Source organism: Danio rerio, chromosome 10 (assembly GCF_049306965.1).
Source record: "Danio rerio strain Tuebingen ecotype United States chromosome 10, GRCz12tu, whole genome shotgun sequence".
NCBI lineage: Eukaryota > Metazoa > Chordata > Actinopteri > Cypriniformes > Danionidae > Danio > Danio rerio.
In genome coordinates, this window is record NC_133185.1 from 26,579,499 (window position 1) to 26,596,337 (window position 16,839).

The 16,839-nt window shown below is 37.6% G+C and overlaps 8 protein-coding genes, 2 long non-coding RNA genes and 1 pseudogene across 23 annotated transcripts in view; 9 read left to right on the top strand and 2 right to left on the bottom strand.

The window, feature by feature from the left end:
• The window catches only part of LOC141376355 (uncharacterized), a 974,232-nt gene that overhangs the window by 636,710 nt on the left and 320,683 nt on the right, over positions 1–16,839 (bottom strand). The window lies entirely within an intron of this gene.
• The window catches only part of LOC141376356 (uncharacterized), a 259,480-nt gene that overhangs the window by 152,438 nt on the left and 90,203 nt on the right, over positions 1–16,839 (bottom strand). The gene's annotated exons all lie outside the window — the stretch shown is intronic.
• pcdh1g1 (protocadherin 1 gamma 1) overlaps positions 1–16,839 on the top strand; it is a 153,508-nt gene that overhangs the window by 64,273 nt on the left and 72,396 nt on the right.
• Positions 1–16,839, top strand: part of pcdh1g2 (protocadherin 1 gamma 2) — a 147,690-nt gene that overhangs the window by 58,455 nt on the left and 72,396 nt on the right.
• Positions 1–16,839, top strand: part of pcdh1g3 (protocadherin 1 gamma 3) — a 143,891-nt gene that overhangs the window by 54,656 nt on the left and 72,396 nt on the right.
• Positions 1–16,839, top strand: part of pcdh1gb2 (protocadherin 1 gamma b 2) — a 132,577-nt gene that overhangs the window by 43,342 nt on the left and 72,396 nt on the right.
• The window catches only part of pcdh1g9 (protocadherin 1 gamma 9), a 118,468-nt gene that overhangs the window by 29,236 nt on the left and 72,393 nt on the right, over positions 1–16,839 (top strand).
• Positions 1–16,839, top strand: part of pcdh1g11 (protocadherin 1 gamma 11) — a gene marked incomplete in the record, with an annotated part of 111,726 nt that overhangs the window by 22,491 nt on the left and 72,396 nt on the right. Inside the window, 2 exon segments of the mRNA NM_001024111.2 lie at positions 520–891; positions 15,118–15,122. Coding sequence (NP_001019282.2) covers positions 520–891; positions 15,118–15,122 — 377 coding nt within the window.
• Positions 1–16,839, top strand: part of pcdh1gb9 (protocadherin 1 gamma b 9) — a 101,863-nt gene that overhangs the window by 12,628 nt on the left and 72,396 nt on the right.
• On the top strand, positions 5,882–8,405 carry LOC110438852 (protocadherin gamma-A11 pseudogene; annotated as a pseudogene).
• pcdh1g18 (protocadherin 1 gamma 18) overlaps positions 9,520–16,839 on the top strand; it is a 79,716-nt gene continuing 72,396 nt past the window's right edge. Inside the window, 1 exon segment of the mRNA NM_001024117.2 lies at positions 9,520–11,916. Within this exon segment, the coding sequence (NP_001019288.2) occupies positions 9,520–11,916 (2,397 nt within the window).

Below are 16,839 nucleotides of genomic sequence, written 5' to 3' on the forward strand. Positions count from 1 at the left end.
ATGGAGTCTCGATCTCATCATATGTGTCAGTGCACCCTGACAGCGGATTGATTACAGCAGTGCACTCTTTTGACTATGAGACACTGAAAGATTTCCACTTCCGCGTAAAAGCGCAGGACGGAGGCTCTCCTCCGCTCAGTAGTAACGTGACAGTGAAAGTTACTGTTCAAGACCAGAATGACAACGCTCCTCAGGTTCTGTATCCAGTACAGACTGGCGCTTCAGTGGTGGCTGAGATTGTGCCTCGTGCTGCAGATGTTGGATATCTGGTCACTAAAGTTGTGGCGGTTGATTTGGACTCTGGTCAGAATGCCTGGCTCTCCTATAAACTGCAGAAAGCTCCAGACAGAGCGCTGTTTGAAGTGGGTTTACAGAATGGAGAAATAAGAACTGTGCGACAAGTCACTGATAAAGATGCTGTCAAACAAAAACTCACTGTTGTTGTGGAGGATAACGGACAGCCCTCTCGCTCAGCTGTGGTCTCCATTAACGTGGCAGTGGCTGACAGCTTTCCTGAAGTGCTGTCAGAGTTCACAGACTTTACGCATGAGAAACAATATAACGACAGCTTAACTTTTTATTTAGTTCTCGCACTGGCCGCTGTTTCTTTCCTATTCATCACTTGTGTGGTTGTGATAATATCAGTTAAAATCTACAAATGGAGACAATCTCGCTTCCTCTATCAGTCCAATCTGCCTGTTATTCCGTACTATCCACCGCATTACGCAGACACAGGAGTCACTGGAACTCTGCCGCACGGCTATAATTATGAAGTGTGCATGACGACTGACTCGAGGAAAAGTGACTGTAAGTTTTCTACACTCGGAGGTCAGAGTGTTTTAGTGGTGGACCCCAGTTTCACTGAGATGATGCAGCACACGATCAAGAAAAGTAATACTTCAGAAAGTGAACACTCAACATCGGTAAGAAACATATTTTTACTTCACAAAACAAAAACAAAAAATACTTGATTCAATTATTTAGGTTTATTTATATTGATTTCAGAATTATTTTTAGTTCATTTAAAATATATTTTATTTTTTTAAATGAAGCAAAAAAAAAATAAATACTAATTGCTTAAAACGTTTTTGGAAAATAAAAATAACTTTAAAAATATTATCTAATAATTTACACTGGTCTAAAATATGTGTTATAAAAATTTAAATGTTTATGGTAGTTTTTCTTTTTTTCCCTGCCGTCATTTATGCTGGCTACTTTAGATTTGTTTTTAGGTACTATATTCTGTTGCCTGACACTGTGTTCAAATGGGTATTAGCGTTTATATCAGTTTGTGGAAAAGCTACGTGTGGCAAAATTCTATTTATCACTCCTCTTTCTCTTTAACACCTTAGTAATTATGGTGGTTGTCAGTGAAAGTTAAAATATCAAAACATGCTTTAGTGACACAGTTTTTTAGCTAATGTAGCAGAAAAAAAGAAAATAGTTGTTGGGCCTTTATCGTGTTTGTAAAGTCCATCAGTTTAAAACTAACAATTTACATGCTGCTTTTATATTAGTTTACATTTGAACTATTTCATTTCTGGCAAATAGCTATCTCTTATTGTGCATACACATGAACATTGATAGATGTTTGACAGAAATAAAATTGTTATACATAAATCATTTTGTGTGTGTGTGTGTGTGTGTGTGTGTGTGTGTGTGTGTGTGTGTGTGTGTGTGTGTGTGTGTGTGTGTAAATTGTAATTTTTAAGTGTTTTGCCCTCTAAAATGTAAGTTCAGGCTATTTCAGCACCACATCGTGGACAGCGCCATTATGTAGTCAGTTTGTAAATAACAGTGAACAGTCATTTTGTTTTCTGTAATCTAAAACAACAAGTGCTCGTTATATATATATATATATATATATATATATATATATATATATATATATATATATATATATATATATATATATATATATTTTTTTTTTTTTTTTTTTTTTCTGAATAACATTATTACCACGGTCCATCTTATATTTTAATACATTTTGACTGCGGTAAAATTGATTTTGTTGTTTGTAGTGCTTGGTTTTGACTCAAAGGGCCGCTGTTTGTCAATTTAACACACTGACTGTGTGTATTTTAAGCCCAGCCCAATCAACCCATATTTACAGCGAGAGAGGAAAAACGGAAAGCTTTTCTATCGCTCATTATTTCAGTGTCTTGACACAAATGCGATATCTCTTACATGGTCTGACTGAGGACTTAACATTTTTCTTTAAAGTTATCTGCTTGGACGTCTTTAGCACTACGTTGTTTTATGGTTTTTGATGCTGTCGGGAAAATGGCCGGTCTCGTGATGTGGTACTCGGTATTGTTTTCCTTCATCCTTCTTCATTGGGCAAGAGGACAGGTCAGTTACTCCATTCCAGAAGAAATGGCAAAAGGCTCCACTGTGGGAAATATCGCGCAAGATTTGGGCTTGGATTTACAGAGATTGAGATTAGGAAAAGCGCGCATATATACAGGGGACAGTACTGAATACATTGCCCTCAGTAAAGACACTGGATTGCTGCTCATCAAAGAGAAAATGGATCGCGAGTCTCTTTGTGCAAAAACGACTCCGTGTGCTTTACATCTTCAGCTGATTCTCGAAAACCCAATGGAATTATACACAATTACGATTGAAATCACAGATATAAATGATAATCCACCAACATTTCAGAAAAAGCGAATACATTTTGAGATAAGCGAATCGGCCGTAACAGGCGCGAGGTTTATGTTAGAGAGAGCTGTGGACGCGGATGTAGGAGTTAATGATCTTCAAAGTTATTCTCTTAAACCAACTGACAATTTTGCCCTTGAACTGCACAATCAAGCAGGCGGTGATAAAAAAGTTGAGATGGTTTTGCAAAAACCACTTGATAGAGAAAAGAAAGGAGTGGTTATGCTATTGCTCACCGCCATTGATGGCGGGGATCCGCAATTGTCTGGCACAGTTCAAATAGATGTTTTAGTATTAGACGTTAACGACAATGCTCCTGTATTTACACAAAAAGAATATAAAGCCACAATAACTGAAAATGCAGCAAAGGGGTTCAAACTGAGCACAGTTAGCGCTACTGACGCAGATGAGGGATCTAATGGTCAGGTGACGTACTACATTGAAAGCACCGAAGACACTGTACGTAACATGTTCATTATTGATCAGCATAGTGGCGAGGTTTCCCTAAATGGCCTAGTCGACTTCGAAAAAGCAAATCATTACAAGCTTGATATCCAGGCTAAAGATCAAGGAGGGCTTTCTGATTCCTGTAAACTGATTATTGATGTGTTGGACATTAATGATAACAAACCAGTGATAAATGTACTCTCCATGTCGAACTCTGTATCTGAGGACTCCACACCCGGTACAGTTATTGCTATGATGAAAGTAGATGATGCAGATTCAGGTGTAAATGGACAGATTCAGTGTATTATAGATGACAACATTCCATTTGCTCTAACTTCGCAATCCAGTAATTTCATTAGTCTGCGTATAGAGCAGCAACTGGACAGAGAGAGAAATGCTGAATATAATATCAGTGTCACATGCTCTGATCAGGGGGTGCCCACGCTCTCCAGCAGCACCTCTCTGTCTTTGCAGATATCAGATGTGAATGATAATGCTCCTATCTTTGAGAAAAGTAACTATGAGGCCTTTGTGGTGGAGAATAACACACCTGGTCTCTCTATATTTACAGTCAAAGCCAGTGATGCTGACTGGAATCAGAATGCTCGTGTTTCTTATATTCTAGAAGACAGCACTGTTAGTGGAGTCTCGGTCTCATCATATGTGTCAGTGCACCCTGACAGCGGACTGATTACAGCTGTGCGCTCTTTTGACTATGAGACACTGAAAGATTTCCACTTCCGCGTAAAAGCGCAGGACGGAGGCTCTCCTCCGCTCAGTAGTAACGTGACAGTGAAAGTTACTGTTCAAGACCAGAATGACAACGCTCCTCAGGTTCTGTATCCAGTACAGACTGGCGCTTCAGTGGTGGCTGAGATTGTGCCTCGTGCTGCAGATGTTGGATATCTGGTCACTAAAGTGGTGGCTGTTGATGTGGACTCTGGTCAGAATGCCTGGCTCTCCTATAAACTGCAGAAAGCTCCAGACAGAGCGCTGTTTGAAGTGGGTTTACAGAATGGAGAAATAAGAACAGTGCGACAAGTGACTGATAAAGATGCTGTCAAACAAAAACTCACTGTTGTTGTGGAGGATAACGGACAGCCCTCTCGCTCAGCTGTGGTCTCCATTAACGTGGCTGTGGCTGACAGCTTTCCCGAAGTTTTGTCGGAGTTCACAGACTTTACGCATGAGAAACAATATAACGACAGCTTAACTTTTTATTTAGTTCTGGCACTGGCCGCTGTTTCCTTCCTATTAATCACTTGTGTGGTTGTGATAATATCAGTTAAAATCTACAGATGGAGACAATCTCGCTTCCTCTATCAGTCCAATCTGCCTGTTATTCCGTACTATCCACCGCATTACGCAGACACAGGAGTCACTGGAACTCTGCCGCACGGCTATAATTATGAAGTGTGCATGACGACTGACTCGAGGAAAAGTGACTGTAAGTTTTCTACACTCGGGGGTCAGAGTGTTTTAGTGGTGGACCCCAGTTTTACTGAGACGATGCAGCACACGATCAAGAAAAGTAATACTTCAGAAAGTGAACACTCAACATCGGTAAGAAACATATTTTTACTTCACAAAACAAAAACAAAAAATACTTGATTCAATTATTTAGGTTTATTTATATTGATTTCAGAATTATTTTTAGTTCATTTAAAATATATTTTAGTTTTTTAAATGAAGCAAAAAAAATAAATACTAATTGCTTAAAACGTTTTTGGAAAATAAAAATAACTTTAAAAATATTATCTAATAATTTACACTGGTCTAAAATATGTGTTATAAAAATTTAAATGTTTATGGTAGTTTTTCTTTTTTTCCCTGCCGTCATTTATGCTGGCTACTTTAGATTTGTTTTTAGGTACTATATTCTGTTGCCTGACACTGTGTTCAAATGGGTATTAGCGTTTATATCAGTTTGTGGAAAAGCTACGTGTGGCAAAATTCTATTTATCACTCCTCTTTCTCTTTAACACCTTAGTAATTATGGTGGTTGTCAGTGAAAGTTAAAATATCAAAACATGCTTTAGTGACACAGTTTTTTAGCTAATGTAGCAGAAAAAAAGAAAATAGTTGTTGGGCCTTTATCATGTTTGTAAAGTCCATCAGTTTAAAACTAACAATTTACATGCTGCTTTTATATTAGTTTACATTTGAACTATTTCATTTCTGGCAAATAGCTATCTCTTATTGTGCATACACATGAACATTGATAGATGTTTGACAGAAATAAAATTGTTATACATAAATCATTTTGTGTGTGTGTGTGTGTGTGTGTGTGTGTGTGTGTGTGTGTGTGTGTGTGTGTGTGTGTGTGTGTGTAAATTGTAATTTTTAAGTGTTTTGCCCTCTAAAATGTAAGTTCAGGCTATTTCAGCACCACATCGTGGACAGCGCCATTATGTAGTCAGTTTGTAAATAACAGTGAACAGTCATTTTGTTTTCTGTAATCTAAAACAACAAGTGCTCGTTATATATATATATATATATATATATATATATATATATATATATATATATATATATATATATATATATATATATTTTTTTTTTTTTCTGAATAACATTATTACCACGGTCCATCTTATATTTTAATACATTTTGACTGCGGTAAAATTGATTTTGTTGTTTGTAGTGCTTGGTTTTGACTCAAAGGGCCGCTGTTTGTCAATTTAACACACTGACTGTGTGTATTTTAAGCCCAGCCCAATCAACCCATATTTACAGCGAGAGAGGAAAAACGGAAAGCTTTTCTATCGCTCATTATTTCAGTGTCTTGACACAAATGCGACATCTCTTACATGGTCTGACTGAGGACTTAACACTTTGCTTTAAAGTTATCTGCTTGGACGTCTTTAGCACTACGTTGTTTTATGGTTTTTGATGCAGTCGGGAAAATGGCCGGTCTCGTGATGTGGTACTCGGTATTGTTTTCCTTCATCCTTCTTCATTGGGCAAGAGGACAGGTCAGTTACTCCATTCCAGAAGAAATGGCAAAAGGTTCTACTGTGGGAAATATCGCGCAAGATTTGGGCTTGGATTTACAGAGATTGAGATTAGGAAAAGCGCGCATATATACAGGGGACAGTACTGAATACATTGCCCTCAGTAAAGACACTGGATTGCTGCTCATCAAAGAGAAAATGGATCGCGAGTCTCTTTGTGCAAAAACGACTCCGTGTGCTTTACATCTTCAGCTGATTCTCGAAAACCCCATGGAATTATACACAATTACGATTGAAATCACAGATATAAATGATAATCAACCCGCATTTCAGAAAACTCGAATTAACTTTGAGATCAGCGAATCGGCCGTAACAGGAGCGAGGTTTATGCTGGAAGAAGCTGTGGACGCGGATGTAGGAGTTAATGATCTCCAAAGCTATTCTCTAAAACCAACTGACAATTTTGCCCTTGAACTGCACAGTCAAGCAGGCGGTGATACAAATGTTGAGATGGTTTTGCAAAAACCACTTGATAGAGAAAAGAAAGGAGTGGTTATGCTATTGCTCACCGCCATTGATGGCGGGGATCCGCAGTTGTCTGGAACTGTTCAAATTCATGTTACTTTACTCGATGTTAACGACAATGCTCCTGTATTTACGCAAAAGGTATATAAAGCCACAATAACTGAAAATGCAGCAAAAGGCTCCAAGCTGGGCACAGTTAGCGCTACTGACGCAGATGAGGGATCTAATGGTCATGTGACGTACTTTATGGCAAGCAAAGAAGATAATGTGCGAAATTTGTTCATGATCGATCAGCATAGTGGTGAAGTTTTTTTAAATGGCCTCGTTGACTTTGAAAAGGCGAGTCACTACCAGATTAATATCATGGCTAAAGATCAAGGAGGGCTTTCTGATTCATGTAAACTGATTATTGATGTGTTGGACATTAATGATAACAAACCAGTGATAAATGTACTCTCCATGTCGAACTCTGTATCTGAGGACTCCACACCCGGTACAGTTATTGCTATGATGAAAGTAGATGATGCAGATTCAGGTGTAAATGGACAGATTCAGTGTATTATAGATGACAATATTTCATTTGCTCTAACATCTCAATCCAGTAACTTCATCAGTCTGCGTATAGAGCAGCAACTGGACAGAGAGAGAAATGCTGAATATAATATCAGTGTCACATGCTCTGATCAGGGGGTGCCCACACTCTCCAGTAGCACCTCTCTGTCTTTGCAGATATCAGATGTGAATGATAATGCTCCTATCTTTGAGAAAAGTAACTATGAGGCCTTTGTGGTGGAGAATAACACACCTGGTCTCTCTATATTTACAGTCAAAGCCAGTGATACTGACTGGAATCAGAACTCTCGTTTTTCTTATATTCTAGAAGACAGCACTGTTAATGGAGTCTCGATCTCATCATATGTGTCAGTGCACCCTGACAGCGGACTGATTACAGCTGTGCGCTCTTTTGACTATGAGACACTGAAAGATTTCCACTTCCGTGTAAAAGCGCAGGACGGAGGCTCTCCTCCGCTCAGTAGTAACGTGACAGTGAAAGTTATTGTTCAAGACCAGAATGACAACGCTCCTCAGGTTCTGTATCCAGTGCAGACTGGCGCTTCAGTGGTGGCTGAGATTGTGCCTCGTGCTGCAGATGTTGGATATCTGGTCACTAAAGTGGTGGCTGTTGATGTGGACTCTGGTCAGAATGCCTGGCTCTCCTATAAACTACAGAAAGCTGCAGACAGAGCGCTGTTTGAAGTGGGTTTACAGAATGGAGAAATAAGAACTGTGCGACAAGTGACTGATAAAGATGCTGTCAAACAAAAACTCACTGTTGTTGTGGAGGATAACGGACAGCCCTCTCGCTCAGCTGTGGTCTCCATTAACGTGGCTGTGGCTGACAGCTTTCCTGAAGTGCTGTCAGAGTTCACAGATTTTACGCATGAGAAACAGTATAACGACAACCTGACTTTTTATTTAGTTCTGGCTCTTGCAGTGGTTTCCCTGCTCTTCATAGTCTCCATTATTTCCATCATTTCAGTCAAAATCTACAGATGGAGGCAGAATAAGTTGTTTTATAAATCAGGAGCAAATCTACCTGTAATTCCATATTATCCTCCGGTCTACGCAGACGGCACATTACAGCACGTGTATAATTATGAAATGTGTGGGACCACAGACTCAAGGATGAGTGACGTGAAGTTTGTCAGGCCCTACAGTCAGAACACACTGGTCAGCCAGAGTCGTTTGGGGACAGTTCAGAGAGAAAAAGAGGAGGAGGTTGATGGGCTGACTTTAGAGGTGAGATCTTGTTGATATTTAAAAAATTATCTCATCACAATGAAGGAGCAGATAGCTGGGAATGTTGTCTGTCAACAAGTCTGTCATTTTAATATGCCGTGTGTATCAGAACTTATGAATTTCCTTTGACACTATTTTTGACATTATACATAGGCCTATATATAATTTTCCATGCTACTTTTTAACAATTTTACTCACTGAATGAATAGATGGGATTTAAAAAATAGATAAAACAAATAAACAATAAATTACCAGACTAATTGCATGTATTTGGACACTTCAACCTAAAAAAATGCATTTAAAAGCTAAATATTAAATATAATAGAATTTACTGTAAAGATTCATAAAATAAAAGTTGTGTATCTGCAGAATTCTGTATTTTCTGTTATAAAATTCAGACGTGTAAAGCATCAAAAATTAAGTTAAACACCGAGTCAACTTTAGTTGAACAATAAGGCAAATGTTTTCAGCAGTTGTTGTATAAATAAAAAAAATGTATTTTCTAAATCAGGTGATGCACATTTTACCTTTTAATATGCACTATTTTTTATCACCTACCAAAATATAAAACAGAAGCGATGTTGTTTTTTCTTTCCTTTATGTATTACAAATCTTTACACTATCACGACAGCAAGGTTGTAGTCAAGCATAATAAGGAAATCACACGTACAATTTGTGTTATCTGTCTCCCTGATGGCACGTGATTGAATGATAACGACACATAGACTGATAGCAACCACTCATTTATTCGAGTACTTTTAGGAAGTATTTTTCACACTTATTTTTTTTTTTTACAGCTATTTCATAACCTTATGACTTTGTATAAGTGTTTAGTCTTTAAAATCCTTTTTGCAATTACTTTTCTGTAGTGCTGTATTTGAACTCTAAGTGCCGCTGTTCAACCTATATAGAATTTCTAGTCTTTTATCCCTCCCTTTCATAAAACCCAGTGGCATAATTTAGATAACCAAGAACCTTGGACGGCGCGTAACTGATCACCAAAACGCCTTTCAGATTCGACCGCATACTTTGTAATCTAGAGGGAAAGGCAATTTGTTGGAAACATACAGAAAATAATTAATTGTGCCTTTTGCTTTGAATGCATCCTCTTCATCTTTGTTGATCAAAAATGGAGTCGGGAGGAAAAGGCTGGAGACTTGGCTCGCTATTCTTCAATGCGTTGTGCGCAATGGCTTTATTTTCTTCTCGCGTGAGCGGACAGATCCGTTATTCGATACCTGAGGAAATGCAGGTGGGCTCGTTTGTTGGAAATATCGCCTCGGACCTCGGGTTTGAGCCGAAGAGATTGGTTTCAGGAAAAGCGCGTGTTTTCACCACGGACAGCAGTGAGTACATTGGCCTGGACAAGGAAAACGGACATCTGGTTATCAAGAATAAAATAGACAGAGAAGAGCTTTGTGGAGAGATTTCTGCATGCAGTGTGAGTTTTGATGTGATTTTAGAAAATCCGATGGAGCTTTATCGAGTTACAGTTGACATTCAAGACATCAATGACAACAGCCCCGCTTTTTTGAAATCTAAGATTGAACAAGAAATTAGCGAACTAGTTTTAATAGGTGCGCGATTTCCATTAGAGAGCGCGGTAGATCCAGATGTGGGAGTGAACGCGCTACAAAAATACACTCTTCAACCCACCGACCATTTTAAGCTTAATGTTCAGAATGCAGAAGATGGAAGTAAAAATGTCGAGATGGTTCTTCATTCACCACTCGATAGAGAAAAGAAAAATCATCATAGTTTGATTCTGACAGCTTTCGATGGTGGAAAACCACAAAGATCTGCTACGTTACATATTAATATTATTATTCTGGATGCTAATGACAATGCACCTGTGTTTAGTCAGTCGTCTTATAAAACATCAATAGTTGAAAATGCTCCTAAAAGCACAGTTGTAATAAGAGTGAGTGCGACCGATGCTGACGAGTCTAGTCACGGCATTCAGTATTATTTTGAGCACGCGACACCCACAGTAAAAGCTTTGTTCTCCATCGATGCGGATTCAGGTGACGTTAAAGTCACAGGTCAAATAGATTATGAAAAACACAAGCAGTTCAAAATTAAAGTAAAAGCTAAAGATCACGGAGGTTTGACTGATTCGAGTGAGATAATTATTGATGTCATTGATGTGAACGACAACAAGCCCAAAATCACTATAATGTCTTTTTCCAGCGCAGTATCTGAAGACGCTGCACCAGGAACTGTTATAGCCATGATTAATGTTCAAGATCTCGATTCAGGTGACAACAGCAAGATTTCATGTTCTATTGATCTGAACTCTCCATTTAAAATCATTTCTTCATTAACTAATTATTACAACCTGGTGACAGACTCAGAACTAGACAGGGAACAGACAGCAGAGTATAATATCACTATAACTGCAGTAGATGGAGGAAACCCACCTCTTTCTATTAAAGAGATTTTAAACTTAAAGATATCAGATGTGAATGATCACGCACCTCAGTTTGTGCAGGAATCATATAATGCCTTTATAGCTGAAAATAACCCACCATCTACGACTATTCTGACTGTCAAAGCAGAGGACATGGACTGGGGGCCGAATGCAAAGGTCTCATACTTTCTTATCGATGCAGATTTAAACGGAGCACCTCTGGCATCTTATATTTCTATAAATTCAGAGAGTGGAGTAGTTTATGCAGAAAAATCCTTTGATTATGAACAACTCAAATCATTCAAAATGCAAGTCAAAGCTCAAGATGGAGGCTCACCTCCTTTATCCAGTAATGTGACTCTAAACATCATCATTCAAGATCAGAATGACAACGCTCCTCAGGTTCTGTATCCAGTGCAGACTGGCGCTTCAGTGGTGGCTGAGATTGTGCCTCGTGCTGCAGATGTTGGATATCTGGTCACTAAAGTTGTGGCTGTTGATGTGGACTCTGGTCAGAATGCCTGGCTCTCCTATAAACTACAGAAAGCTCCAGACAGAGCGCTGTTTGAAGTGGGTTTACAGAATGGAGAAATAAGAACTGTGCGACAAGTGACTGATAAAGATGCTGTCAAACAAAAACTCACTGTTGTTGTGGAGGATAACGGACAGCCCTCTCGCTCAGCTGTGGTCTCCATTAACGTGGCTGTGGCTGACAGCTTTCCTGAAGTGCTGTCAGAGTTCACAGACTTTACGCATGAGAAACAATATAACGACAACCTGACTTTTTATTTAGTTCTGGCTCTTGCAGTGGTTTCCCTGCTCTTCATAGTCTCCATTATTTCCATCATTTCAGTCAAAATCTACAGATGGAGGCAGAATAAGTTGTTTTATAAATCAGGAGCAAATCTACCTGTAATTCCATATTATCCTCCTGTCTACTCAGACGGCACATTACAGCACGTGTATAATTATGAAATGTGTGGGACCACAGACTCAAGGATGAGTGACGTGAAGTTTGTCAGGCCCTACAGTCAGAACACACTGGTCAGCCAGAGTCGTTTGGGGACAGTTCAGAGAGAAAGGAAGGAGCAGGAGGTTGATGAGCTGACTTTAGAGGTGAGACTCTTCCACATACTGTATGTCCTCACTGCAGCAGCAGGTGTTTAAAGCTTAAAGTGCTGCACTTTTCATGGAGAATTTGTAAGACATTAACCTTTATCTGTATGTTTTAGCAGATGTTGTATATGATGTTTTGAGAAAATTGACTACATATTTAGTGTCTTAAGTGCAAAGTTGGTGCATAGAGAACTCAGTTTCTCCCACACACAACAGTAGACACACGCACACACACAGACACAGACTTAGAGGTTTCTTTTTGTGAACTGTGGGGACAAAGCTGTTTTTTTGTTTTGTTTTTTGTACTAACTGTATTTTCTAATGACCTTAACCTACAACTTACAGGAAAATTTGTGCATTTGTACTTTCTCAGCAACAACAAAAACTGTCATGTTGTATGATTTATAAGCCTTTGAAAAATAGTGACATGGGGCAATGTTCACTTAAAGAGATAGTTCACCCAAAACTGAAAATTCTGTCATAATTTACTCACCCTTTACTTGCTTCAAACCCAGAAAGAAAATATTTTGAAGAAAGCTTTAAACTGTTAACCATTGACTTCCATATGTTTTTATTATATACAGTTGAAGTCAGAATTATTGGCCCCCCTGAATTATTAGACCGTTTGTTAATTTTTTCCCCAATTTCTCTTTAACGAAGAAAAGATTTCTTCAACATAGAGCTTGGCGAGAATTCCATATCGATAATTATCACGATATAAAAAATTTCCATAAAACGATAATGACAGTTCGATAATTGCTCGATAATATTTGCACTATGCATAACATTGCGCAAGCATTTTGCAGCCTGCCCTCTCGGATGCCGCACGCCGTACAAGTTTACAGTCATAGTTGTACTTAAAGGAGTAAGAAAATAAGGTAAAAAAGGTCAGAGTCACAGACATTGTTGACAAGAAATGTCACTAGACCTCAGTCTTGAGCTACTTAAGTTTTTTGCTATCCAACACAAAACAGCAACGTGCACTGCAAACTGCGCAAGACGATTCGTGTCATCAAAAGCAGGCAACACCACAAGCCTGTTTCATCATTTAAAACAACACCACCCTTATGAAGATGCTAAGAAATTACAGACCTAAACAAGTGCTGGTAAACCAGGGCAACTACCCAGCAGAGTCTCATGTCATCATTTTCAAAAGCCGTGCCCACGAGAAAAAAACCCCGAAAAGACAGATGTAAGATATGACAGACAACACAATCTAAATTACATCTCAATGAACACTTAAAGTTTGCTGTACAGGCTGCATTAAGGATATTTACACTACAACATTTACACTAATAAAAAATAATATAGTAGCAAATTCAAAGTATCAAACAAAAATTAGATAAACTCGAGTAAGGGAACAATAGTGAAGCCCCAAAAAAGAAAAAAATATAACAAAACAATTCTAATGCATGAATAACCCCTCTTACCTCTCTAAAAACTGATGAAAAGAAAAAAAAAGTCCTTCAGCGCAGTGCGCCGCATTCTTCCCTATAAAATAAATATAAAGATGACGTTCATCGTCTTACCTGATGTCTTTAACAATACATTTTCTACGTGTTTGCAGAATGGAAGTCGTACAACATCTTCCCTATCCACCTTACTCTGAGAAAAGAGTTAACTTAAGGAGATAAATCTCAATATTGTCGAGAAAGAGCCTAGCCAAAAAATAACATACAAATCAATCTAAATATATATGAACAAAACTCACTAAATGGGCTCTATTTTGACGGTCCATGCGCAGAGCGCAAAACGCAGAGCGCAAACGCTTTCAGGGCGTGTCAGGACGCATTTTTGCTAATTTAAGGACGGGAAGTCTGCCTTGCGCCGCGGCGCATGTTCTAAAAGGGTTGGGTTTATTTTCTTAATGAGTTATATGTGTGTTTTGAGAATAAACCAATTAGAGTCTCATCTCCCATTCCCTTTAAAAGTCAGCTGCGTCGCACCAAGAGCGCATTCGCTATTTACAGGACGCAAAGTAAGTCTAAGTGGAAATAATGAGCATTTCACAAGCAAACAGTTAACAGTTTTTTTAACAGAAAACTGTTAAACAGAGCATCTACTGCGTGAGAATGAGAGATAATGGATCACTTTCACTTTCGCTCTTGGATAGGGAAACCTTTACACACAGACATCAATTAGTCTAAAAATAAATAATTTTGTTTGTTAAGCGCAAATATTCGTTTCAAAACTATTTTTAAATTCAGTTCTAATTTCCAGCAAACGAATAAATGAATAATAATAGCAAAATGTGCTCAAAAACCTGAGTTGTATCCTAAAACACATGTTGTGCCCTATATGAGCGCTAATGCATTTGCTATTTAAACAGCGCAGCGCAACGCTTCAAAACGACTCTTGCGCCAAGCTGAAATACCAAAAAACTACTGCGCCACGCCTTGCGCCACACTGCGCCGGGTGTATGATAGGGCCCAATGTCTCAAATTGAAAAAAAATAAGGCAAAATAATTTTACCCAAACGAAAGTTAAGCAAAAACAACGAAAATCAAAATCATGTCAGCTAAATACACCAAAAACCAGATCAAAGGAAAAAGCGCGCTCTTCGCTTTTCATATCCCCGCGCGGCCGCGCCATCTCCGCCGAGCCTCCGAAACGCGGCCAGCTGCAGACTGCAGTGAAGGCGTGCGCTTGCACCGCGTGAATGATTCTCCTCGCAAGGCGCTGCAGTCGTGGAAATAAGCGATCTTGTTTCTCCCAGGACGATGGCAGATTTTTCTCTGAATCCTCTAACTGAAACTTTGAACAGGCTACTCTTGCCTTACTCTTCATTATTGGGCGTCTCATTTCTTCCCATTCTGCAAAGCCCACTCTCTGCTTTTTCGCTGATCCACTGCCATGTCCCGCTATATACCCACAACCGACCTGCAATTAGCTAATTATAATGTATTTTTTTTATTACTTGACCCGTGGATTATCTGCAGTGCTCGGATATATAACCGCCATATACGCATCACTAACGGGAGGCAAAAATACAACCTTTATGGCTACAACAGTAACATTAGTTTTAGACAAAACTGCAATGTAATTTACTGGTGAATATGTCATTTAAAAACACTATACAAACACAGTATATGTATATTTTCCATTAATTTAAACGGAAACCTATCTATCTAAATAAAAACTTAATCAAAAATGAGCATCTCTATGTCTGTGTCTGCACAGAGATCAAGCTTCTCACCTGAGAATGTGGACATTACGGAGTTTTTGAGGAAGAACTTAAAACTTAATTAAATATTCCAAATGTCCTTAGAGAGGACAAGCCTGTTTATCTTTCACTAGTCTACACTGCAGTTATTTATTTAATTTTAGTTTACTCAGTTGAGATGGCTGCACTAAGGATAATAGTTTTTTTTGACTAGTCTATATTGGAAGTATTTATTTAATTGTTGTTGTTTACTCGGGTATCCTGACTTACTACAATGTGAAAACTGAAAATTCTGTGACCATTAACTCACCTTTACTTTTTCCAAACCGTTTTTTTTTTTTTTTTTCTGATGTTGAACAATTATATCCTAACTTATAATGTCTTTGGTTGTTGAAAACTAGAACAGTAAATGCTGAATTAGGATTGGTCTTTAGATTATTATTTTATTATTTATATTGTCAGACAGCTAAAACATTTCACTAAATGTGTTAAATCAGCTGCACAAAGCGATTAGCATACTGAAAATCTTGTAAAATTGATAGATATAAAGATTTTACGTTTATCGTGATAAATATCAATATCGACTGATATGAAAAAAATTATCGGGATAATTTTTTTTGCCATATCGCCCAGCTCTACTTCAACACATTTCTAAACATAATAGCTTTAATAACTTATTTCTAATAACTGAATTATTTTATCTTTGCCATGATGACAGTAAATAATATTTTACTAGAAAATTTTCAAGACACCACTATTCAGCTTAAAGTGACATTTAAAGTCTTAACTAGGATAATTAGGTTAACTAGGCAGGTTAGAGAAATTAGGCAAGTTATTGTATAAGGAGGGTGTGTTCTGTAGACTATCAAAAAAATATATGGCTTAAAGTGGCTAATAATATTGACCATAAAATGGTGTTTAAAAAATTAAAACTGCTGTTATTTTAGCTAAAATAAAACAAATAAGACTTTCTCCAGAAGAAAAAAAAAATATTATCAAACATGCTGTGAAAATGTCCTTGCTCTGTTAAACATCATTTAAAAAATATTTAAAAAAAGAGGAAAATAATTTGTAGGGGGCTAATAATTCTGACTTCAACTGTATATAATAAAATATATGGAAGTCAATGCTTAACAGTTTATATTTATGGGGTGACAGTGTCGCAGTAGCAGGATTGAGCCTCGGCTGGGTCAGTTGGCATTTTTGTGTGGAGTTTTCATGTTCTTCCTGTGTTTGCGTTGGTTTCTTCTGGGTGCTTTGGTTTTAAGGGACTAAGGTGAAAAAAATGATTCAATGAATATATATATATATATATATATATATATATATATATATATATATATATATATATATATATATATATATATATATATATATATATATATATATATACACACACACACACACACACAGTTGAAATTAGGATTATTAGCCCCCCTGAATTATTAGCCCGTCTGTATTTTTTCCCCCAATTTCTGTTTAACGGAGAGATTTTTTTCAACACATTCCTAAACATAATAGTTTTATAACTTATTTCTAATAATTGATTTATTTTTTTCTTTGTCATGATGACAGTAAATAATATTTTACTAGTTATTTTTCAAGACACTAGTATTCAGCTTAAAGTGACATTTAAAGGTCTCACCACTTTAATTAGGTTATCTAGGTGAAAATGTCCTTGCTCTGTTAAACATCATTTGGGAAATGTAAAAAAAAAAAAATCAAAGGAGGGCTAATAATTCTGACTTCAACTGTATACA